The sequence below is a fragment of the Athene cunicularia genome (genome assembly GCF_003259725.1).
Source record: "Athene cunicularia isolate RWA chromosome 2 unlocalized genomic scaffold, athCun1 chr2_part1, whole genome shotgun sequence".
NCBI classification, from domain to species: domain Eukaryota; kingdom Metazoa; phylum Chordata; class Aves; order Strigiformes; family Strigidae; genus Athene; species Athene cunicularia.
In genome coordinates, this window is record NW_020799095.1 from 31,293,933 (window position 1) to 31,320,703 (window position 26,771).

Sequence of the window (26,771 nt, forward strand, 5' to 3'; positions counted from 1 at the left end):
TAGATACAAGAAGAACCATGCTCACCGCAGACAACTGTGAGAATATGGTCCTCATCATGTTCCAGAAACTATATCTGGATCTGTAGGTATCCTGAAAATACCACCCTGATCTCCAGCGTAGACTGGCAGAACTGCACAGGACGGGACCTCCAAGCTCACCTGGTGCAGGTCCCTGCTCGAAGCAGGACCAGCTCTCTGTCTCAGCTTTTTTTTTTTTTTTTTTTTTTTTTCTACCTTTCCAGTGTATTTCATACCAAATGTAAACAAACAAATAACTCAAAGTTCTTAGTTTAGAGGAGGTCCTTATTTAATTTGATATTTTTTGATATTTTAGGGTTTTGACAGATTTAAATTTTGTTTAAATTAAAATATTTTACGTGTGTACGAAATGCATGTAAATAAGTTTTTATTCTATGTTGGTTCACTAAATGTGCATTAAAAGGCTGGTTCTAAGTAAAATTTGTGTGTCTTCTTAAAAAGAACAATTTAACATAAAAGTAAATATAACAGGAAGGAGGAATGGGATACTTAAATTTCTATACCCAAATGAGCATCCATTTTTCCTAGTCTAGCATGTTCTGAAATGGCCGTTGCGATTTGTCTTTACCATCCTGTGAAACAGTGTGTATTGTTGCTTCTTTATCTCTGACATTTGAAAGTTTACCCTAATGAACATCTAATGAAAGTGGTGTAATTTAGGACTAGTGTGTTATACAGCTCTAGCAGTTTCTGAGACAGATTCTTATGTATTTGATAGCTCTTGTCACGTCTCCTCTCCATATTTTCTAATAGCAACTAGTTCTTCCCTTTTTACTTCACTGGCTACCTCTTCTAGATCTCTGATCCTTTCTGCTGTTCCCTTCTAGACCCTTCTCTATGGTATGTAGATCCTTCTGACAGTACTATTTCAGGTGACATCCTAACAACACTGAGCAGATCAAAAAAGATTAATCCATCATTGTAACACTTGCTATAAAGGACCCTTCTGTCTGAATTGTCTGAATTGATTCTATAGGATCTATAGGTTTGGATAGAGGAATGGATACCAGAAAACAATAGGCCAAAGACAGGAAATGTGCATAATGAGAAGTTAGTTTTCAAAAGTTTCCAAGGACTGATAGACTTCATAGACTACTAGTCCTGTTCCCTCTATGAGAACTGAACCAAGAGTTTTTGGGACTGTAGAAGGCTACTAGTGCACACAAGCATCAGTGGAGGTTTGTATAACTTGGACCACATCCAAGACAGCAGTGGCTGCTATCTGATAACGGAGAGTACGACTGTCTGAGGGATTTGCAAGTGAGTATACAGCTGGGATTGACTTCCAAATATTTCTCCAACCAGGTAGCAGTCTGTGAGTGACTGTCTGTGAGTGAACTCTGCGAGTGAAGGTGTAAATGTGTTATGTGAACAGTTATGTGTTATTTATTATAATAGCTCTAATATATTAGTAATAACAGCTTCATGAAAAAAATACCCCAAACTCGTTCTAAGAAATATTGGTTATGTTCTGCATTTCCCTCCATCTTGATCCCCTATTAGTGGAAAGAGAATTTACAAGAAACTGTGGTCTGTCCATCCAGGTACAATGCTTTTTCTTCTCAAAGTTTATGTTTCCTCTCATAATTTTGACTCTAAACTCCTCTCCTGCAGGTAGACTTCTGACAGAAAGGTGTGGCTGCCACTGTATTTCATACCAAATCCTAGCTGATAGGCCTGCTCCAAGAAAGCTCCTCAGATGAGACACATCTATTACCTAGTTTAACGACACTATTTATATGGACATTTGAAATCGGTGTTCATCAAGGTAATTGGAAATGTACCTAGAAACAGATATGCAGGCATGAATGTGTCAAAAGTAAGATTTTTACTGGGTCTAGAAACCTTCAGGGTTAAGATGCTGTAAACAGGGGGACCACAATTTGTCAGTTTGTCCAACTTCTACATAGATTCTGCATTTGGGTTTACATGCAACATAATAGCATTTATAAAATGCATCTCAACATAGACAAGATGTGTACACCTACTTTCTCAATTGCTTGCCCTTTCTTTATATTATATATAGGGAGGTATTTTAGAGAGAATGTCCTGTTTTTTCTCACGAATTTCATTATACCCCTAAACTATAACATGGCTGAAAAATTAATTGATTCTCAGCTTGAACTTATTATATGTAAGAAGTAGTAACTGCCTTTAGGGAAAGAGAAGCTGTGGAAGAATTCACCATTATAACTTTCTGTAATGTCAGACAGTGACACAGCCATGGCAGACAGATGTACAAAGAGGAATCAAACATCCTCCTCCTCCAAAAGAATATCAATTTAGAGAAACTATTTGCTAATATGTGTACCAGTAACTTGGAACAAAAAAGAAAATATTAGCTGCAGTTCCTTGGTTAAAGTACGAATACAGAAATAAGTTTATGAGCTGGAAGTGTTTAATTTTGTCATTTACACTTCTGAAATTAGGAGACTGAAAAAGGAAGTGAGAAGTAATTCAGAACAAAATATTAGAAAGATCTATAAATGCAAAGAGAATAGATAGATAGTTGTGAAATGAACTACTGCCTTCAGGCCAGATTCCAGTGGGCAAGAGCCAGATTTTCCGGGGTCAATAGGAAAGATTTTAACCGCTCCATAAGCAAAAAGTTGTCTTGATGTCACCATATCCGGACACAGGAACAGTTAGTGTTCATTTTGTCTCTTCTCAGCGGTGTCCCTAGCTGACATATCCAGCTTTCTCCCTTCTATGACATTCTGGAGGGCACAACTTTTAATTCACTATCTACTAAACAATGATATCTAAAGCATTTTAAGGATCTGCTTAGTGGTTCTGGTTCCTCTGAGGAAATATTTGGTCTCATTTCAGGAGGATGCACACAGTACAACCATTATACTGCCTTTTTTTCCCAGACTCCTGCCTTTTTTCCCAGACTCTTGATCTAGACAGCTAGATGATATTCATCTCACCTACTTTTAGAACTAGTTGACATAATTCTCCTTTACAGTCAATAGTTAAGGAATATACATGTAGGAGTTCTGTGGTCCACCAGAAGAGGCTAATGATGGGACAGACATTCTGAATATAAGAGGAAATTATATTCAGTAATGGGGATAACAGGGGCTCATGCAGTGAGAAACATAGACTGAGGCTGGTAAGAGGATGGTACAAATTTACAGTGCGAGATGTCCAAACAAAAGGAGATTGAAGGGAAAGGCCAAAGTAGAAATGAAAGTGGTTGAATTGGGCCAGAAGTGCTGACCATTCCTGGGAGAGCCAGGCAAGTCTGGGCTGGTCAGCAATGGTTCTGCAAAGCAGAAGTCTCAGAAATGCAGACACTGCTAAGAGAGGTGCAGGGGTTTTAAGGGAAGGTTGATTCCTTCAGGAAGATAGGACTCCTGGTTATGAGGAAGCAATGGGGGAAGAGTGTGCTTTGCATAGGAGAGAGCCAAGACAAAAAGCCAACTGATATGAACTGTTGCCCAGGAGTCCAGCTGCACTGTTCAGACAGGGATGAAGGCACATGCATGCACAGTGAGGCAGTGAAGGGTGTAAAATATTTGTATGTTTTTTCTTATTTGCCTGGGTACTCTGTGCTCTTTGGAAAGGCTGCAGCTGGGGATGAGGAAAGAAGGCAGGCTGCCTCTCCACCTTGCCCTGATGACTTTCACAGGATGGAGCCATCTAGAAGGACAAGGAGGTGGCTTCTTCTTTGAGATTGGTGAGTTTGCATGGGGGGTGTGTGTGTGTGTGTGTGTGATACTTTGGAGCATCATGCTGAAGTAGAGAAGACGGGAAGGAAACCGAGGTTTTCCTAAGAGGAACAGAAAGTGGACTTGTGGGGAAGCTTCTGGGGTGATGGAGAGGAAGGAATTTCTCCTAGAGAGCTACAGAGGAACTGTATGGGCTGTTTTGCAACCTGAGAAGCCACTGAGAGAAAGCTTACAGGAAAAAACTTTCTCTGGTAAGATACTGTGGGAAATGGAGACATTTGTTTTTAAACAATCTGTTGGAGAACAAAACCCCCTCTGGTGTCCTGGGACATGTTCAGTTTGAAGAAAAGGTGCCAATAATTTCACCTGCTGGGTCTGGCCATCTTGGGGTTTACTCTCGGGGAGGGTGTGGGAGTGGTGGGAAGCAAGAAAAACAGGGAGAAGAAAAGGTATATTGGGTGTATGAAGCCTGTGATCAGTGGGGGGAGTGAGGGGAATGAATCAGCTGTCAAGGGGCAAGTGGAATAGTAATGAGGCTTGACTACACATCTCCCATCCACCCAAAGATTTATCCTGAACCCCAAGTTGCAAGAGATTTGGGTTTTATTTTTGAGCAGTGGTAAGAGAAGCATTTTCTCCTGGTGATAGTACTTCTAATTTCAGAGCTACCACACAGGATGGTGATGGTTGTTAAACTGCTATCTGAAAGTAAGCTTCTGTTAAAGGCACAGTTTGTTGTGTATTCTGACTTAATAATGCATTTAAAACCAAGAAAAATTTGAGATACGTCCAGAGTTAAATCTGTTTACAACAATTTTTTAACAGGAAATGGAAAAGTAGAGATGTGCAATCTCCACGCATTACAAAGATAACAAATGTCTGGGAAAGAAGAGACCATTTTCTTGACTGATTGTTTGTCAGAACAGCTACATTTAATGCACATAACAGTGAAGCTGTTTATTTTTTGTTGGACTAAAAATGAAAGGAATTGATTATGCCACTAAAAACTGGCTACAATATAATTACTGAAAATGTGAAATTTAATGATATAAAAACTTAGCATAGTGACATAAAATAAGGAAGTGATTTTAAGTAAATGAGGAAGCTAGAAATAAGATAAAAAGGAAGGAAATACTTAAATTTTGCATGAAAGCTATTTGCATTCAGTAACAGGATCACAAGAGACAAGCACATTCTATGAACTGTCTTCCTTTAACTATTTTCCATTGCTTCTTGTGCAGTTCCATAGTTTGACTGAAATTGCAAGGAATACTAGAATCATTTCCATTCCAGAAGCTTAGTATTTTATCACAACTCACTCCAAATATTTATAAGGTGGTCTTTTGCTCAATTATTCATATGGTGTTTGATAGCTCAATTAAAATGTCATTCAGAGTTAATTTTGCAAACAGTTTCTGTCTGTTTTCACACTTAAGAGTGTCAACATAGATAAATTTTTCTATAGAGATGTCATTCTTGGTTGTGGAAATAATCAAAACTCAGCTGGAAAAGGTCCTTGGCAACTTTTGAAACAGTACATAGCTTTGAGGGCCTGCTTTGAGCAAGGAGTTCAACAAAATGACAGAGTTCTTTTCCAGTGTAAACTATTCTATAATTCTGTGTCAGTAGTGGTATACAGGATTATGCATTTAGGATGGTATACAGGATTACGCACTTTTGGTGAGCCTGGGTTGTTGGAAAACATAAAGAAAGCAGAAAATGTAGCAGAGGCAGGGAAGAGGCATGGCCAACGTTGTAGGAAGCACCACCACTCTCCTGCTGCATGACTAGTGGCTGTATGGGCAGTGCTAGCACTCACATCAGGCTTAAGCTTTTCGCTAAAATGAGATCAAAGCAGACATGTCACAAGCACCCTCCATCAATGACAGTTTTGTGGTGTAAAATCAGGTCCTACCAGTTCAAGAACTGTGATTTATCTTCTCTGCTGTCCTCATCCTTGTCCAGAAGTGGACCGATGTCACTCACTGTCCCTTAACAACTGCATAGAGCAGTGGCAGGGACTATACCAAAGCAAGCAAGAAGACATCTTCCAGGACTACTCAGTTGCAGCCATCACACCCTTGTAGTAGCCCCCTGTGCCATGCCAAATTAGAAAACACAAAGGGATAGACTCTCCCTTCTAGCTGTAGGTGACCACAAAACAGGCTTTTGGATACAAGAAAACCATGGAGGCTCTTTGGTCCTCCTTCTCAGGAGGCATTTGATAGATATCTAGGCCAAAGGAGCTTATACTGGAGTAGAGAGGACAGCAAAGCAGCTGTCTGGGAGAGAGGTCAATAGCCTACTGCAAATAATGTTAGAGAAGGGATGATAATGTATTCCTGGCTGTTCAAGACATTGTTGGGAACGGCAAGTCCCAGAAACAAGTTGTCTTGTGCTCTGCCCTTTGAGGATGATGGCTTCTGCCTTGGGTTTGTGAGCTTAGCTTGGCTGATGAAGTGATTTTGGCTAATCAAAATCCTTAGTTTATTTTAGGGTCTAATTACAATGCCCAAAGCAAAGGGAAGTGGTCAGTTATGACCAGAAATGTCATATTTCTAAGTCCTTCTTGAATACTGTTTCTAAGTATTACTTGGCACCTGCCAATATCCTCTAAACCCCATATTAAGTCAGTAACTGGAGAAGTTGGGGGATAACTGTTATTTAGAAAACAATATATACTGAAAATAGTTATAATGCAGCATATTTTTATACAGTTGAAACTCAGGTATAGAGTCCTATTTATTGTCAAAACCCAGCAGTTCTACCCATTAATTTTTTAAGCACACTTGGAAATATTCCATTATCCTGAGAAGATTTCTGAACTTTATCCAAGTCTGCTTGAAATGATATACAGACTGGCATCTGTAGAGTGTCCTGAAATGACAAAGAACAGCAGAAAGGTCTGACTGTAAGTGTGTATATGACCCATCTTCTGTGAGATGTTTTCTTCAGCTGCGGCAACATGGATCCCTGTAGAGCCCTATCAGGCCCACACAACAGAATTGACAGGGTTGTCTGCATGAATTAAGCCAGTAAATCTGGCTTTTATCACAATTTAAGAACAGCTCTACTGGATCATATAAAAGGTTTGTTTAGCCTGGCATCCTGTCCCTGATAGTGTCCAAAAGCAGGTGCTTAATGAAGAGCACAAGAGTTGGCAAACATCAAGTTGTAGCTCCTTATTCGCCTCTCTTAGCCTCAACATTTGCAGCTTAGGGATTTCCTGAGCCAGAAGTGGTTTTGCATTCATTTTTATATAGAAATTAACATGCAATTAACCCTGGGTTTGAATTTTACAGTACTCTAGCAACTCCAGAGTAAGTCCTCAAATATAGACAAATTTTAATGTGCAATAAATGTGAGGTGATTTACTCTGATTTGCATGGAATAAGAAAAAAAACTACATGGAGACTTATCAACAGACTAGCTAACACACTCAGTGTATACTGTTGTAAAATTTTCTTATAAAACAAGCCCCAGGAAGCCAGAAGAGAAAAAATAGAGTATTGCAATGCTTCTTGGAAAGAGTATTTAGTATTTCTTCAGCATGCTTACTTTCTATTGAATCTCTTTGGATGTTCTGATACTTCACATGTATCAAGACAGTTTCTGACAGCAGTCCTCTTCACTGTGTTTTTCTTACCATTTGAAAACTTTAAACTCTTTTCTGACAAATTCATCCTATTAAATGCCCTACAGAGTGAACAGTTTAGGGCAGTGTAGCATAGCTTACAGAGTGTCAAAATTTCTAGGGTACTGTATGTACATCAGAGGGGAGAGATCTGGTATCCTTGAAGAGACATATTTATTTTTTACTCAGTTAAAGACATTCTATAATTCTGCTTAATTCCTGTTCTCATGCCAACAGAGCTTGACTCACGGTTTTTCAACTGATGACTTCTAAAAGAAAGCATCTTTGAAGAAAAATATACTTATCCTTTTTCTAAGTAGCCCAATGGTAGACTACTCTGGTTTAGTTCAGAGAACTAAAATGTTGATTCACATCTTTCCATGAGGAACAGTGGTAGCTGTGTGTGTGTATTATCCTTTACTACTGCTTTCATTAAAGGAAACCTTCTCCAATCAGGCTTTCCTTGCATAAGAATCTTCTATTTTGCATTTCATGTCTCAAACCTGTTAGTTACTGTATATTCTTTATGACGTTCATTCTGCATTTCAGTTTATGGATGTTTCCTGCTGTCCCTCTGTGCCCCAGTGTTTGAGCTTCATCATGTACATGTCCAGAAAGTGCAGGACCGGACCTCTTCTAAGTATTTGTGAAAATAGGCCTCATACATTTTTATATGTAAAAATACCTGAAATGTAACAGCCCACACTCATGCCAGTGTGAGTAATAAAGTTACTGATAAAGACTGATAGAAATCTGGAATCGTATCTAGGGGAACCAGCCTATTTTGTGAATTTGCCTGTAGATAACAGGACCTAAAGATCTTGTACCACTGGTAATGCTTTAGGAAAAGTCTTGTGATTGTTCCAAAAGAGCCAGAGATAGTAGTGAAAGAAAGTAATTCCTTAACCCCATACTTTAAAATAATCTTATGATTTTTATTGTGTTTCAGGGAAAGCAAGCTGTCTGTCCATTAAGTCATGGTCTGCTCTTGATTAGCAAGTAACTTTTCTGTATCTCTGAGTCAGACGATGAGAACAGGCACAAGACATTCACAGCCCCTTCAGACACAGAGCAGGTGTGAGACATGTCTCGCATGGCTCTCTGGCACCTTTCCCACTGTTTAAAGCAGATCAGCCTGGGCACGAGCCTTTGGCTTACAGAGGGGAGTAAGGTGATGCCAGACCAGTTCGGATCACTGACTCTGGCATGTGGGGAACAAACGGCTTTCCTGATGTTCTGCCGCCCTTAAGAGCTGCAGCATCTTCTATTTACCACTGAGTGGAGTCCTTCTCAAGACTGCAGATGTGCAAGGCTAGATTCCCCAATCTGCTGCATGACATTTTGCTCAGAGCAGCTTGGCAATGAAGCTGTGCCAGGCACTGCAGCCAAACAGTCCAGGGCATGCGTGAGTGCAGGGCTCATCAACAGGCTACCACAAATACAGGGTTACCTTTCTGGTCACTGCAGTCAAATCTGTAGTTTCTACCAATGGTTTAATACAGGCATGTTTTTTTATTTAGCAACTGAGAGGCCTGCTTATAAAATAATATAAATTTCAAAATACATGCATCTTTACTCATTATAGTTCATCAGCACTTTCTTTGGACAATGTACTCTATCAGATACTCACCTTGGATCTCTTTCTATGGCCATGATTACTACATTAACCCACTTGGAAAGCTTGGGTTGATGCTCCCATATATTCACTTCCTATAGTCAGTCAGATGAGTTTTTCCAGGAGGTTGTAAAAGTTGCAGCTGGTATTCTAAATCAGGGTCCAAACCAGACTTGACACTACAAGCAATTGGGCTCCCATGTCCCCAGGAAATTAATTACACAGTCAGCATGAAAAAAAAAAAACCCTCAAAGCCAAACAAACCAAAGAATCACTTTGAGAAATCAAATCAATTGAGGAAACAAAGTAAGGAGGCAGGAGTTGAAAGCAGTGTTTTCCTCCTCTTCATATTTCTGGGTGACTGTGGGTGCATGTTGTTTGTCATCCTGTGGTCACTTACCTTCTGTCTCCCAATATCCATTCCTACCCAGGACTGTTATCTATCTCTCAGCTCTCAGTTATTTGTTAGTATCTTAACCCCTGCACATTTCTTGCCAATTCCATGTTCCTCGATCTCCTAATGATGAGACTGGTGTGCAGGGATCCTCAGTGAATGCCCATTAGTTGCTGGTCTCTGCAAAAACAAATTGCCATGGAGGAGCACATGTGGATGCAGTCTCTTCCTTCACATCATACCTGTCTGTGTGAAGAGACACATGCAACAGAGGAGAGAAAAGCACAGAGGTGCTTCACCTGGTATGTGAGGAAAATTAGGTGATGTTGCTGTACATGGGGTGAAGCAGTTATCCAGCCGTTCTAGTCTGCACAGAGGAGCAGTATCACTAAGAGATGCTAAAAATGTGAAGTTCAGCAAGGTAACTGTAAAAATAACAATTATAATTCCTAACATATAAAATCCCTTCAAATCTACTGTGATGCTGGAAATGTCAAATTCTTAGCTGATAGAATTGCATTTTATTTCAGTGTTATAAAAACAATCAGTATATAAAGCTTCGGTACACAGACACATTGTGTTCTCATACTGGGATGTTTCATTTCCATGTCACGCTAGCTGTATTGTGAAACAATGCGTCACTTCAGATTTGTAAACTTCAAGAATATCTAATTTTGAATTTAGGAGGGATTTCAGTCTCGCTTGAATAAACATATACTCTTTTGTTCTGGGTGTCACTTAAAGAAAAGTGTGAATGGACTGAGTCTCTTCTAATGTCAAAGTAAAAAATAGAAGGCATGACAATTTAAAGGTTAAAGATCTTAGAATTTTATATACCCAGTGTGTAGGAATCTTTGTGATATACATAATAGAAATAGGGAACTGAAAAGGTCCTGCCCAATGGCAGTGTCAGCTAAAATTAAGCAGCTGCTGACAGATACAACCTCTTAGAAAGTTTCCAACAGTGATGACGATTTCACTCCTTTCCTGGGCAATGTAGTCAAAGCTTCTATATTAATAATGTTGGTGTGCTTTGCAGTGTCTCCAGATCCTCAGGACCGCTGGGCTAGAGCAGTTCACATCTATGCTGGTGATAAGCTCTTTGTTGTTCCAGAATAGGTTGGTGGTGGCTGTGTTCAAGCTGTGTCATGGGCATGGTCCCTTGAGCGTTGGATGTGACAAACTGGACCTAGAAATACCTTTGGGGGAGTGCTTGCTGGCATGGGTGAAGGACACATACCTACATCCATTTACAGAATATACAACACTGCAATAATGCCTCTTCTTGAACACTGTTTGATTTTTCATTTACAAAGTTTTAATAATTTATTAAGTATATCTTTTGCCATTATCTGAGCTGTTAACATAGAGTATAGCACCAAATCTTTTCATAAAACCCTTGTCAGTACACCTTCCAGTTCAACATAAACTTAATTACTGCTCTTTCCTTAGGGATTGACTATCTTGGTATCCTCTCATGTTTAACAAATAGTACCATTTTATCTACTATGTTTCCAGGAATTCAAGTTAATCTGCCTGGCTTATAATGCCTGGTTCTGCTTTTTTCTCACACTGTTTGTTGTTTTCTGATATGCTCAAACCCTGTCTGGTTTTGATCGGTGTTTACTGAGAACTGTAACTCTCTCTAAGTACTCCAGCCAGCCCCTAAGTGCTAAAACTAATAAAATTGACCTTCTTTTATAAAAAGCTATATATAATAGATTAAAATAATGTATGGTGTTGTCCTGCAGCACAAATATCACATTTGGGTTTGATCTTTAATCCATACTCTTGTTTTATGCAAAGTTGTGCAGAACTTGTGCAGAACTATTCGATGTTCATGGTATCAGAAATAGCCTTGCAAATATTTGCTCGTCTTCCATTGTTTACACTCCTCCTAATGAAGCATCTGAGAGAATGTTACGGAAATGAAGACCATACTTTAAACAGTGCTTCCATATGTTTTGGTATGAAGAATTAAGCTCATGAATGCAGTGACATTGCCTCACGTAAAATAACAAGGAAAATGTATTCTGCACTGAAGCTTTCCAGAACAGACTTAAGTTTGATAGACTGTGATGCTACCAAGAAAAAGAGTGACATTAAAAATGTGGGCAGAAGCCCGAACTCATTTTAAATGCATATTGGCTTCATCAATATGGAAATTCAGTGAATTTAAGAGCACTCTGTACGTGCACAGATACGAACAGCATCCACAAAAGTGTACTTTGATGGATGATGTGCCCACTTGGATGAATGTTTAGAGATAAGCGTTAACTGAAAAAAGTGTGATCTTGGGTGTAGAGAATGTGACCTTGGATAGTCTTTTAGTTGGGAACTGACAGTGAATTGAAGTTTTGACTAATGTTTGCCAGCTTTCTAGAGGTAGTTCAGATAATTCTAGCAGTTTTTATTGCTGCATATCATGACACAAGATCTTGTATCTGAGGAGCTGAAAACATTTTTCTAGATGTCAGTTAGGTTTCACCATCATTTTGTGCAGATGTGAAAATTAGTGTATGTATGGTTTGACTGGAGAGGAAGGCCTGATAGGCTGCACAAGGGCAGAGCTAGACACAGTAAATCTAGCCTTTTTCTGTTTCTGGGTATGCTGAAAATCAGGGCAGGTTTGGGCAGTGCAAGATTTTCTTGCTTACTATAGAGATTCTGGATTTGTCCATGGAAGTATGACTGTAGATGACCAGCTCATTCTACAGTTGTCTGTCAAATGGATGTTTCTATATATAGTTTGTTCATACATTCTTAATTGTTTTTCATTTCCTCTTCCATCCTCTTAACATTCATTAGTTGCAGAGATAGGAATGGCGAGATTTGACTTTGCAGGTTCCTAAGTTTCCTCTTTCTTTGTCTATGCTTTAGTGAAGACATTGTTAGTTTTTGGTTAATAATGCAAAGGAGCATCTGGTAACTATTTTCTGCATTAGATATTTTCCCAGGCTATTGACACCTGTGGGTGTAATCCACTCTTCCTGTCTGAAAGGCCCAGGTTGAACACTTTTTTCTCAATTTTATCATTTTTTTCTCAGATTTCTTTTTAGTGGGGAGCTAAGTAGTATGTTGGATGCTTCTCCCTCTCTCTACATTTTGCTTGGGATATATATCCCCAGAAAACATCTTGGTACATTTATGCTATGTGTTTACCTCTTCCCTGAGAAGGCAGGACTCGACAAGAAGCACTAGATGACTTCAGGATTTTGTGCTCTGGTCTTTCGAAGTCTCTTTAAAGATAGTTACATGGTGTTAACAGTGGCTGCAGATTACTGACTCTCTTGTTTGTAATAGTCAAGGTGTTTGTGGAATACCAGCAGAGGGTATAAGGGGTTGAATCTAAACCCTTCAAAGTTCCTTAAATGTGGTGCCCAGTTTACCTTAGGTGAAGACACTCTCCAACCCCCTTTTTGTGTCCATGGTAGTCAGCTAGAGAAGCATCAAGAGGGAGACCAGTCTAACTGCATGCCCATGGTTGGTGTCTGGGCTGAAGCAGTCCTGGAGCCCTGGCCTCAATTCCCTGCAGCATGTGTGGTTTGCATTGTCAGCACAAAATAGAAAAAAAACCTCATCCTGCAAACTGGGTCTGAATTATGTCAACCATGATCACCACCCTTGTAGCTCTTTTCAAGCTCATTAGTGGAGCTCAGATGACTGCCTAAATATGGATTACTTTAGGAAAAGGATAGGTGCCTTTCTTTCAAAAACTGGCAATTCTGCACAAGCAGTGTTTCCAGAGTAGTGTGCCCAGGGCACGTTCTGGCTAAGTAAGTGATAGCTTCAGGATTAGGAAGTCCTGAGAAGCAGGTAAACTGAACTGATGCCTGAGCCTTAGGCAAACCACCTTCTGCTCCCATAGAGTTATACATTCAAATCCCCAAAAGAAAGAAAAGAAGAACAAATTCAATTACAGTGATATTACAATGCTCAGACTATGCCTGGAAGAGCTGTGGTAAATTTAGATGCCCTTCATAACAAAGAAATCTGGAAACTGTATCAGATTAAAGCTAGCCCTTAGAGCTGTTCACAGAGCTCCTTTCACTTCTTATTTGAACTACTGTGTGTAACTTCACAGAAAAAAAAGAAACTGAGCTCTACAGATCTTTTTATAGTTTTGTAGATAAGAGATTCTTTTGGTAATAGTCCATATTAATGTCTGTGAATGTCTCTGCTCCCTCTATCTCCTTCTGTGCTGTTAATAATGAAATTTCCTTTCTCTTTCAGAAAACAGGTTTGATACAATTGTAGTTGGAAGGTGTGTGAGGAGGGGAAGAATTACAGTGTGTTTCTTGCCAGTTTATGTAAAGAAGCTTTAGCTACTACATACCTCCTATCCCCACAGAGACTGAGGGGTAGGTCAGGCCACGAATCAGTGTTGGGGAGCTGGCATTAAGACATTTTTCAGATGTAACATTTTTCACACACCCTTGTTACCCATATTTAAAATCATGTCTGGACCTCACCAGTCCACGGGTAGTGGGGGAAGAAAACAGTCCTGAATACATTTTCTGCCAACCTTTCTGCTTCAATATGCTTCTCTTAAATATTCAAGTCAAATGATGCTTTTAGATATGGTAGGGAATTAACATAAAGAAATAAATTTAAAGGGTGTAAAAAATTATCATAGAATAAAAAAAATAATTATCCAAGAATCATGGAAATTCAAGTTGGAATGGACCCATAAGGATCATTAAATTCAACTCCCTGCTCCTCACAGGACTACTTAACACTAAACCATATGACTTAGGGCATCGTCCACATTCTCCTTCAAGTCTTAGCTCATTAAAAATATTTTGAAGTGTTTCTTTCTGGAAAGTGGTATATGTTTGTTTTATAAGGAAGGAAACAGTAATAAAGCAAAGGAAGAAAACAGTGACTATCATAGAGATAATACAAAGAACAGGCATTTTTTTCAGTTATTTTTATAACTATATACTGTTATCCAGGAAGTATGGTATGACTAGTGATTTTTTTTTTCTTACACAATCCATTATTTAAACAATAGTCCAAAGATGTATGTTGATTATTTCCTGTGATTACTGAGGCTCAGTTAATGAGAAGCAGTTAAAGGGTAGTACAAAAGGTTGATGAGTGTATCTTTAAATCAGCAGTCATGGAACATACATTGGTATGCTGTACCTCAGCCCAAAATATTGAGGTTCAAATGCTCTTGAGTGGTCAGGCAGGGCTAGGCACCATCTGCAGCTGTGACATGCACCCTTGGGTGCAGTCTCCCATATGGGGGCCTGCCTTCCCTTGAATGCGGCACCTGTGGTCCTGTCACTGGAAACAAGGACTGAGACCTTCTGAGCTCCTGCTGCTCACTCATATGTCTATCAGAATGGCAATGACTTTGGCTCTGCAGTTTACTCTCTCATTTTAGCATGCTATTCCCATTTTAACACCCCATTCTCTTATTGTAGAAAATAAGACAAATTTTCAAGCAGTCAGCTACTGCTTCTGTCCAAGGGAAGCTTGGCTAGGTCTTACCATCCCTTAAGAGTTCAAGGCTGATGTTGCATGATGGACTTAGAGATTTGCTCTTCACACCAGAGCTTTTCAGCCCTCCCCCTACCTCCCACCCACTCTGGGTCTAGTCTGCCCTTGTTATGAGCTGCTTCAGCACATTAAGGAAAAAGGGCTACACTCCTGCTGTCAGCCTGCTGAAACTGCTCTGTATAGAAACAGGCAGATGCAGCACTAGCTCCATGGCAAGGGTGGCCCTGCCCAGCTGGGCAAAGGACAGAGAGGCCATCGCAGACCCTGGGGGAACTGACTCAGGCTGTTGGTGAAGCTCAGCCTGAAATCTCCTTTCCTTCATCCTTCACTTTTGTCTTGCTCATATCGCAAAGGGTGATTGAGTTTTATTTTTCACCAAATTTGCTTGCTTTTTACTTTGAGTCTGTGTCCCTTTGGTTATATGATTGAGCTGAGGAACTACAGACCCTTTTTTCCCCCCACCTAAACTAGAGCAGCATTAGTGCCTCGTGGGGAGCTGGTAAAGCAGCTGAGAGGCCATTGAAGTGAATGGGCCACCTGTGACAACTTCGCAGTGGCAGTCACTCATCCATGGCCATGTTCTTCCCCAGTGTCCCACAAGTGCCAAAGACTTGCTTGTATTGAACTTCATTAACATGGAAGTTAAGGGTTGCAACAGTTTAAGATTGTAAATCGATGTCACAATTATATTTCTTTTTATGAGCATATGTGAATGTTGAACTGAAACCTGGAAGATATTTATTCATTTCTAGAGATGGAAAGATAAACTGGAAATCCCTGAAGACTGCTTGGTGAAGGAGCGGACAAGTGAGTCTGCTTGACTTCTGACAGCTACTATCCTATTTTGTTTTTTAAAAGTCTCACTAAATAATCTACCCAAGTACTTAATTATAATGTTAAGAAGTTTTTTCATGGTACCTAATTCTTCCTTGCTAAACTGATTCCATTGTTTCTTTTCCTGTATTTCTTGTCCTTTGCTGAGTAGATATGTAGGATAATTTATGGCCTTCCTTCATGCAGCAACATTTTACATCTTTGCAGACTGTGATCATGTCCTGCTCCAGTCTTCCCTTCTGTGGTCTAAATTCTTCCAGCATCCTCTCAGAGGTCATGGAATTCTTCTTCATCTAAAATCTTCCCCCTCTACTGGAAGGGATTTTTTGTTACAAAAAGAAAACAAATTCCTAAAAGGCATAGATAGTAAAGAGTCTTTTTAGTCTGAATAGCAGAAATGAGAGAGGAACCAGAAGACTACATGTAATTTTATGGATAGAATAATAAAGTGGCAATGTAATGAATTAAGGTGTTAATTTGTAGTATGTTTAGGTAAGTCTTAAAGATCCTTTAGCCTCAGCTGCCCCTACAAATTGTTTATGAAATGAAGCTGGCCTGATACTGAACACTAAGAAGTGAGGGTCTGATAATGATCCGGTGGCTTTTTGTGTCAAGTGTGTAAATGTACATCTCAGTCAACAGAATATAAAAATCAGAGTATGTTCAAAATGGAGTTCAAAAGGGAATATACAGAGTTCAAAAGGGAATATACAATTTAGGTGGTCCTATCAGATAAAGAGAATTTTTTGGTCTGAAACTTTTCCTCCACTCCTACTCGAGATGAGATCACTGATATTTGTTAATTACACCTGCCAAGTCTCATTTAGATGAAAGATAAGAAGATTGTCAGGATTCTTGCTTTAGTAAAGTGCTTTCTTGAGTTGAGCAATAGTGTTACATTTACAGCTTATTCTTGCTCTGCAAGCATACAATGTATAATAGCATTCTTGTAACTGCTAAAAAATAAGACCATTAGCAAAGTAGGTATTAAAGGAACTTCTCTTCCTATCAGCCAAAATTCAATGCTATTTCTCATGATCTTTTTATTGAATTATGTAATCCACAGTTTTCCACTCTTAAACCAAATTAAATTTATTGTTAAATTTGATTTAAATTTGTGTAACTCTCTTCTCCAATATTCTAAGACATTATGCACCTTGTATAATTTCTAGGGGATTACAGTTAAGGATTTGGCATTGCTACATGAAATTTTTCAGTCCTTCAGTCTGAATATAAGCACATAATACAAAGCTGATTTAATTTCATTATGCATCCCTTCCTTGCTCTATTTTCTGTATTTTCTCAGTATAGTTAACACTGCTGACCATTCTACTCCAAAGTTGTTATGTGAAGAGTAAAATAACAGAAACTTGATGTCTTTCTGTCTTCTTTATGTTATCCCAGCACTTTCATTGCATTTTGTTTTCCTTTTTGTTCTAGTATTTTTATAGTCATGACTTTTTCTTAAAACATAATAAATTCTAGATGTAAAACCAATATCACCAATTTTTATTACTAATTGCATTGTATTGCTGCTAGCATGATATAAGCTAGATCATATGGACTAATAAATTATTCATCCCATCACAAATATTCACATCATTTTTGGTAGAAAATGTGAACCAGTATTATGACAATATGACAACTGGCTTTTCATAACCCCTCCCCAAAATTGCTGACATTTTAATATTTTAATTTAGTTAATTCAATACTTCATACTCTGGATAAATATTAAGTGCAATCTTTTCATGCATTCCTTGCTAAATAGTTAATATTAACTTCATAATTCCATATTAGGGATATATTTTTTTCATTTAAAGTTTAATTTTACATTTGTTTGTTACTAAATGTGTTTTTAAAAGTCTATTGTCTGTGTAGTTGTGATGGGTTGACCCTGTCTGGATGCCAGGTGCCCACCAAAGCTGCTCTGTCGCTCCTCCTCAGCTGGACAGGGGAGAGAAAATATAATGAAAAGCTTGTGGGTCTAGATAAGGAAAAGGAAATCACTCAGCAGTTACCATCATGAGAAAAACAGACTTGACTGGGGGAAACATTTAATTTACTACCAATCAAATCAGAGTAGGGTAATGAGAAATAAGAAAACTAAGGCTTAAAACACCTTCCCCCAACCCCTCCCCTCTTTCTGGGCTCAACTTTGCTCACAGTTTTCTCTACCTCCTCCCTCCAAGCATCACAGAGGGTCAGGGGATGGGCGTTGCAGTCAGTTTGTCACACATTGTCTCTACTGTTCCTTCCTCCTCAGGGAAGGACTCCTCATACTCTTCCCCTTCTCTGCGTGGGGTCCCTCCCATGGACACAATCCTCCATGAACTTCTCCAAGATGAGGCCTTCCTATGTGTGGCATTTCAGGTTGAATGAATTAAATTGGTAAGAGATGAATCCCCTTGTGTTCTAATTGGTCCTCAGAGATTCGAGGGGCTAGGGGCAACTGGACTTGTCTCTTAATAGGTATGTCAGTTGGGGCTTGGGGCTGTAACTATAGGTCTGACATGGATGCATGAACAGCCCTTATGCTGTAGGTCCACTTGCGTTCAAGAGAATCAGTCAGATTCACGAATAGTATGGTTTATTCTTATGCAACATTTACAGATTCTTTAAGATTGCCTATGATAAATGCGCAAACTGCAGGTTGGCTACATAGCACTGCACACACAAAAAATCTGATTGCGATCACACACACTTAATTCCTTGGTAATCATTCAGAGTAGCCGAGGGCTCAAATCTTACCAAAAGGCATCTCTACTGTGTGTGTGTGTGTGTGTGTGTGTGTGTGTGTGTGTGAAGCACAAACCCATTAATCTGTCCATCCGATTTGGTGTCGGATTGTCCCTCAGAGTTAGATACAAACTCAGGGTAGTATTTATCCACGTATGCATGTGTGAGAGGGTGAGACTGTGGTCAAGCCATTATCTCTTGAATAATGACACAGTACATTCCTTGGTGCGAGGTGTGTGCTGTTTTTTGTGGGAAAAGAGGGAGGATGAGAGACAAGGTCAGCAGACTACTGCAAAACAGTCCTTGAGAGAAGGGGAAGAGCAGGAGATAAATCTGTCCTTGAGATAAGTGAAAGAATGGGACCGCACAGCCTCCACCTTGCTTCACATTCCTCCTTGGCACCAAGGCAAACACAAATCACCGATTCTTCATCCCATCCTAAGTTTGTTCTGGCCACCATGTGTCAAGGAAATGTGTGTGTTATTGATTTTTTTCTGTTTTGCTTTTCCCACACTTCCAACACCATGGGCTGCAGTTCTTCATGAACTGCTCCAGAGTGGATCCCTTCCATGGAGAAAGGGACTGCTTCCTTCAGGAACAGGCTGCTCCAGTGTGGGTCCTTCACAGGGCCACAAGTCCTGCCAGCAAACCTGTTCCAGTGTGGGCTCCTCTCTTCACGGGTCCACAGGTCCTGCCAAGAGCCTGCTCCAGTGCAGGCTTCCCATGGGGTCACAGCCTCCTTTGGGCATCTCCATGCTTTGGTGTGGGTTCCTCCATGGGCTGCAAGTGGAGATCTGATCCCCCATTACCCTCCATGTGCTGCAGGGCCCAGCCTGCCTCACCATGGGCTGCACCACGGGCTGCAGGGGTGATCCGGCAGGTGCTCCAGCATCTGTAGCACCTCCTCCTCCTCCCTTCACTGACCTTGGTTCTGCAGGGTTGGTTCTCTCACATTTTTTCACTCCTCTCTGCACTGCTGTTGTTTTGCAGCATTTTCTTCCCCCTCCTTAAATATGTTATTGCAGAGGTGTTACCACCGTTGCTGACGGGCTCAGCCTTGGCCAGGTGTGGGTCCATCTTGGAGCAAGCTGACATTGGTTCCATTGGACATAAGGGAAGCTTCTGGCATCTTCTCACAGCAGCCACCCCTGTGCCCCCACCCTCTATCAAAACCTTGCCATGCAAGCACAATACAGGAGTACTCATACAAGTAGTCTTTGGCAATTCATTATGGACTTAAGATGTGAGGACATCCTAATTGTGCTCTTCTGAGACTCTTTAGTAACTTCCTATTTATGTAATACCATTTATTCAGAAGGAATGCATATAAATTCTCATTCTTTAGAAAACATGAATAAAGAAACAATATCCTTCCTCAGACAATGTTCAAACTTGTTTTTTTCCCAGGGACATCTTTCTGTTCTTCCTTTCACGATGAAGTTGCCTTTCTGCTTAATTACGCCATGCTTTGTGGTTGCTTTCACTAGGTAGGTACAAAAGTAAAGAAAATTAATGCAATAGCCATGGTATTTTCAGTTCTAGAGTACGTTTCCCTAAGTTCTTATTTTGAACTGTGGGAATTTTATTGTCTGAACTTCTAATAAACAGAGCAGCTTTAAACTGATGCCTTCACCAGCCTTTGTAGAGAGTACCTACCCCCCTTGCTAGAATCTGATCAGAAAAATAGCAGACTCATGGCAACTCTGTATCAAGATATTCAAGTCTTGGCATAGCAAGATCAGTTAATGATGTAAACCGCAAAGGCAACCAAATAGCTGGGGGTGGCCTACAAGTGCAAGAGTACATCAGTTACTCTCAGCCACTACAGCTGGTTGCATGGGGAGACTCCTGGTGCGGATTGCTCTTTCAACAAAACAAATCCTAAAGGATCCTTGCTCTTGAAGGATCCCAAAACACTTTGTGGATCTTTTTATGTCACTGCAGCTGTCTGTTAACAACTGGCATCGGTAACTGGCAAATTATCACCTGCAAAGTAACAATGGCATGTTACCTCCCACCTGTTATTCATTTAGATTCATGAGATAGGCTGAGGTATATAGGGTGTTGTTGATGTTGTGCTGCTAGTTTTCCTTTAACTGATAAGTTTAAGGAATTCAGTAGGATTTCTAGGGAAACCTTAGCAAGTCAACTTTTACATTATAAGTAATCTCTTTAGTAGATTAGTATCTATGATGTAGGTTTAGTGATTGGATTTGAAGTAATAGACTAAATCAACACCAGGGAGTACAAATTTGTCTTTAGCCCTGCTTCTGACCTTCCAGATCAGGACTGCACTTTGTGGTTGGATGCAGCTTGTGCTGGTGCTACACCCATGAGCAGGGGTGAGATGAAGGTGCCTGGCGTTGACAGATTTCTGAAGTGCAAAGGAAGAATAAGGCAGTGTCACCTCCAGTTTAGCACTCAAGGTATGCATCTGGTGTGGCTCAGGGTGATCAGGAGGTGTCAGTTGCAGGTGACATAGTGAGATTGGCTCTTCCTTGGAAGCTGATCTCAGGGATTTTGACAGCCTTGAGCAACCACTCCTTTCCAGGAACCAGCCAGCACCCTGTAATTCATAGCACTGGTCCTACGAGGAGAGGTGAAGCACACAAGGTGTGTTTGGAGTATCAAGAACAAAGTACAAATTGTTTGTATTTTTAGCCCTAAAACTGGTCTGCAACCTATCTGAAGGGATTCCTAATATTTGCTTGTTGTTTCTTAACAAACTTGTTTTAGTGCCAGGCTGCAGTTGGCTCTGGTGTGGCTTGAAGGAATAGAGTGCAGTGCAAAAAAGGCACCATTCTGGTTTTGTTTCTTTGTTATTGCACAATGTCCAACTGAGAGGAAAGTGAAATTCCTCTTGGCTTCATGCAGTACAAGCTCCAGAGTTAAACAAGGCTGTTAAAGCTCCTGACAATGACAGTGTATCTTTTATATAAATAGGCCACATGCAGTAAGGATATGCTGTCAAAGACAGATCAGATCAAATAAAACTTTTGCTCTTTCTAGTCAAGATCTTTTGCAGCTAATTAAAACAGATTTTTTTCAACAAAAAATAGAAAAAGTTCTAGAAATGCCTTTTCCACAAAAACCTGTTGCCTTTCTCATTGTTAGTATATTTCATCATCTGAAAAAGAAATTTCAGTTAACTTCACCCGTAACTTCCTTACATCTGTACCTAGCATTTCCTTGTAATTTATTTCACAATTCAATTTCTCCTTTTTATTTTAGTCTTGTAGACTTTTTCAGGGAATTAACTCTCTTGCATTGTCTTTCTGCTGAGCAGCCAAGTAGGAACAAATCCTGTCCACAGAAAATGTCACTGTCTTGGCAACAAACAGATGATGCCAGATTTCCCTTCTACCACATCTTTGCTTCAGGTACCGAACAAATATCTTACTACATTTCAAATAATATTTTCACACCACAGATTGTTTTTTCTATTTAACAGTTTTTTTAAACAAAACAAAATATTTCCATGGTAAAAATCTACTGTGATAAAGTCAGACCTTTATGTAGCTGTATGGACAGTCTATAGTGGTCGGGAGAGGAGTGCTGTTTCTTTCAGATTTCCACCTGTATGTATGGAAACCAAACTCCTGAGTGCTGGCTTTGTGATCTGGGTAAAAAGAGATACATAATATATCCTGAAATTGTGGCTGGCTCTTGATATGACTGTCTGACAAGATTGACCTACTTCACAAGAAAAACATGGACTGTTTTTAAAATGAGCTGTTTTTCAGGTAGCTATGGGTGCTAGTCTCCTAGTTGCATTTATGTAGAAATGAAGGTCAGTAGGACAATGGCAATCTCATTTAGAAGGGAAGATTTTTTTATAACGTCCTGCAGAGTGAATTTCACTTAAATCCTCTAAAATTCAATCCTGTCTCATCTCACCCATGAAAATATGAGACCGACATATTTTCCTGATGGTATTTTTTTCATTGTGTAATTAAGGTGTAAGTTTTAAAAGCTGAGTCTGAATTTCTGTTTTTGATATTTCACTGTTGATTTGATCCCATGAACTCCCCAGATGTCTCATCAGAAGAGATAGAAGGAAAGTATTGAGATATAACCATCTGTGTATCACCTGTTTTCTCAAGACAGCATACTTTGCCCTCAGTGATAAGTCATTCTTTTTCTAAGGCAAAATTTGTGCTGTGTGGCCTTGTGTTTTTTTTTTTTTTTTGAAATGTGACATGTGACAGAATATTTCCTTATTTATCACTCTGAGATTTCTATTCAACCATCCAGCCTTTGAAACTGCAGAGGACTGGTCACTGTTCTCTCTTCAGCAGGACTTTATTGTCAGTAACTCTCATTGTCCAGCTTTTGGTGAATGGAAGAAAAGAAAACAGCATTTACAATTATGATCTTCCGGTGCTTGCATGTTCTTTCTCTTGTTCACAGCGCTTTGCAGCTGGCCGGTAAGTGCCTCCCACTTGCTTCCCTTAAAGGTGTCTGTGAAAGTGGTTCCGTATCCTTTGGCATTTCTGGGTGATTCATGGTTCTGTGCCTATATGTACATTTTTAGTTTGGGACATATACATGGGGAGCCTCTTAATGGAGGGCAAAAGGCAAGGGCAGGATCCAACAGAAAAATGAAATGGATAGATAAGGAAGCAAAGACTGAATTCTTAATGACTTCATTTGTAGATAGTGGCACTATCATTTCAATAATGGCAGTTCAGACCTGAGAAAATAACGAGATATATTTGTGGATTTTTATTTTATTTTATTTTATTTTATTTTATTTTATTTTATTTTATTTTATTTTATTTTATTTTATTTTATTTTATTTTATTTTATTTTTTTATTCTTCTGTGTTCTGATTTTGACCTGTTGGTGTCTAGGTAATGGTTAGTAAAATCAGGCAGGAAAAATTCCAGGAGTGGTGAAATGTGGAATTATTTGTAGGACATTAAGATGTTCACAGATGACTGTGCAATCTAGAGAGACTTAGTGCTTATAAAGAGGATTATTTTAATTCACTGTTTTGAAGAGACTCACTGAATTCACTTGAATTGATGAAGTGGAGGAAATAAATTTTTTGTGAAATAAAGTTGGATTAAACTTAGGAAAGTTATTGTAGAATTGCAGTGACAATATTACTGCCATCCCATTAGCTGTGCTTCAATTGTAGGTGTTAAACAGATGGCTTCTGGTAACCTGAATGCTTAATGTTAAATCATTTTAGCTTTGTAAACTGTTATGGATTGCCTTGGAGTACGTGGTGGTTTTTTAATTGCCCATGGTATCACTGCAGACCAGAACAGTTATTTTTAGTGTACTGTATGTTATCAACTAAATTGATATAAAACTTTTGCAGGTTTTAAAATTAAATTTCTTCAGGTTTTAAATACATTTTAATTAAATATGACACCCAATGATCAAGAGATAGATATATGAGGGACCAAAACTGGTTATGAATCCCACAAGCTTTGGAGGGAAGTAAAACTAGGTGGTTCACAAAGTACACCACAAAGCAGCAGAGCAAATTCATAGGCATGATTCACTACTGCTACTGATAAATTCACTGTAGGACTGAAATTAGCTCAGCTACTTCTACTTTATATTGGAGCCAACACTGTAGACATGATCAGAGAAACTACTTGGAGAGCTAGGGACCGAATTTCTGGTACAGGTGGACCTTCTAACTTCCACATTACCAAGTGGTGGTCAGATGCTACTACTACCCAATCCTTGGTACTTTCTCAGACTGTGATTGGTTTCCCTATGTCATTCCTAGATTTACATTCCAATGGCTCATAGCAGATACCGCAGGTCTGTGGGTCAGCAAGGTCAATGAGCCCAGAGTACGCCCTGTGAGGTCCAGAGATGTTCACCCACATTTATACAGTGAAAAGGAAAGGAAATGTGAATTTGAGAGTGGGGAGACAAATGGCTCAGCAAAGATGGCTGTTACCTTACTCGGGGACTTGTAAGATTTGCCAGGATGAGGAAAGTTTCTAGAGGTCAGAGATCTACACTGCCATACATGTGAGGATAGATGGAAACAGGGTAATGGTAATAGCAGTGTGGTTGAGGGAATTCATGTGACTGATGAAAATCAATCCAACAAGCTGCACTCAGTTGTGCTGATGCTGTTGACTGCCACTTATCTACAGTATGTTGACATATAATAATGAAATACATATTGTCTACCTTATTGCTTTTTAATGTGTAAAATTGATCTTGCACTGGGCTGCTCAAATACATCATGTTTTTATCAAATATGAATGCAATGTCTACTTGTTCGTGTGAATGGGAAGCAGAATCATGTCACACATCCACTATACATATATTCTATATTAACCATTTACTACGTATTATTTTGTTTCACAGAAACTGAAACATTTTTACTGTATAATAAAGACCACAAGCTCTGTCTTCAGTCATCTATCAAGCAGTCAGTTAGAACTGCAACTTGCAATCAAGACAATGAATCACAAAAATTCAGGTGGATCACTGATCATCAGCTTATGAGTGTGAGACTGAACCTATGCCTGGGGGTGTTATCCAAGGAGGATCAGGCTGTTATCACTCTGTATCCATGTAATCGAACAAGTGAGCTCCAGTGGTGGGAATGCAGAAATGAAAGCCTTCTTGCAATCCAAGGAGAAGATTTGTTTTTCTCTCCTGGCAATGAAGAACATGATAATGTTTTGTTAAAGAAGGAGCTGAATTCAAAGAATAAGTGGGAGATCTATGGGGCCATGAATGTTTTATGTTCTCAGGGGTATGAAGGTACAGAAAACTGATTCTTTTGTCCTTTGCACTCATTTCTTTGTGAGTATTAGAGTGTTCTGGATCTTTGTCTCTGACTATTCTGATTTCTCCAGTGATCATCAGAGTTTTAGAAAATCACTGTACTGAGGGAGTTAGCCTTAAATTTAATGTCATATTTATGGCAAAGTATGTATTATATACATATAATATAGATTATATAATATACAAAATATTTTAGTATAAGTATTATATTAGTATCACAAGTATTATAAGTATTACATATACTCTTTATATATTCTCTAAATAGATATTATACATTAGTATACACATATATACATACTTACTTACTCTTATACTACATATAAGTATTCTCTAAAGTCACTATTGCTCACCATGCTATGTCACTACATTGTTAATAGAGAGTATAAACACTAATAAGCTTCTTATACAGCACCCTGGAAATGTAATGACATGGTCAAGAAAGAAGCACGATATGGGTGAGCTGAGAAAGGGCTGGAAGTACCAGTGTAAGCAGACGAAATGTGGCTTTTGTAACTCAGCAGATGAGAATGCTTATGGAATAATTATAATTACCAGTCCAGTTACCTTTTGTGATTTGCTCTGAATGTCTTTCCCACGTTCAGAATGAATGTTCAGAAAATCATCTCACAGGATATTTGAAGTATTAAACTCTGAGCCTTGCATGTGGGAGCTGCTCCACAGTATGTGAGCTGCTTGAATGGTTACTGGAATAATAACAGAGATGGATTGTGTAACCTGATGTTTATTTTTACGGGAAGTAGGACTTCTAAATATTAGTTCTTCCTCTTGCACATTTTATATAAATCTTAACGTTGTTTAAAATAGTAGTATCTTAGAGCAGAGGTCTGGGGCCTTAGTAAGTTTGTAAAAGCATATTGAACAAAAATCGAGTTGTACATCTCATTTATGAAATATTACTTTACATCACAATAGCACTTCTCTAAAACATATGTCAGCAGCTTAAGTCTGAAAAAGTGTTGAAATTAATTTTATTATGGTTTTGGGAAAGGTAACATGGGAAGACCTTTGAGATTCAATTCAGTCATTAACATAAGCTTCCTATTTTTCACAGTTTATATTAATTTATTATTTCCTTTATTATTTTACCTTTATTATTTTGTCTTCTCAGAGACATTTACACTTTTAGGAAATGCTTTCGGGGCACCCTGTGTATTTCCTTTCATGTACAATAAGCAATGGTATGCTGGGTGCACAGACGCTGGCCGCTCAGATGGTCGGCTCTGGTGTGCAACCACTGCAGACTATGACGCAGACCAGCGATATGGATTTTGCCCATTAAAAGGTACGTTACCTGTTCCCATGCAGTTCCCCTCAGTGTGGTACTGGCAAACCAGCATTAGCAGAATATGGATATCTTTATAATAATGCATAGTTTACAAGAATGTACTTTGGTATATGGTGTACTGCCACATCCTGCATCTCTCTACACAAGGAAACAGTATGTTGCATAAGGATGTGGAGAAAAGTGTGACTGAAAAGTAAACCAGCATACATTTCCCACTAATTGTGGGGGTGTTGCTGAGCAGCATGATAATTTTGAACTCC

General features: G+C 39.2%; 1 protein-coding gene and 1 long non-coding RNA gene across 2 annotated transcripts in view; one reads left to right on the plus strand and one right to left on the minus strand.

Annotated features, from left to right (window-relative positions):
* Positions 1-101: 101 nt before the first annotated feature.
* On the minus strand, positions 102-19,047 carry LOC113477247. The gene is made up of 3 exons (XR_003397864.1): positions 19,034-19,047; positions 9,390-9,395; positions 102-204 (listed from the first exon to the last, which is right to left on the minus strand). It is a non-coding gene; the product is annotated as an uncharacterized LOC113477247 (long non-coding RNA).
* A 3,660-nt stretch (positions 19,048-22,707) lies between these two features.
* The window catches only part of LOC113477243 (macrophage mannose receptor 1-like), a 35,346-nt gene continuing 31,282 nt past the window's right edge, over positions 22,708-26,771 (plus strand). Inside the window, 3 exon segments of the mRNA XM_026843468.1 lie at positions 22,708-22,861; positions 24,780-25,181; positions 26,335-26,508. Coding sequence (XP_026699269.1) covers positions 22,774-22,861; positions 24,780-25,181; positions 26,335-26,508 — 664 coding nt within the window. The 5' untranslated portion in view covers positions 22,708-22,773.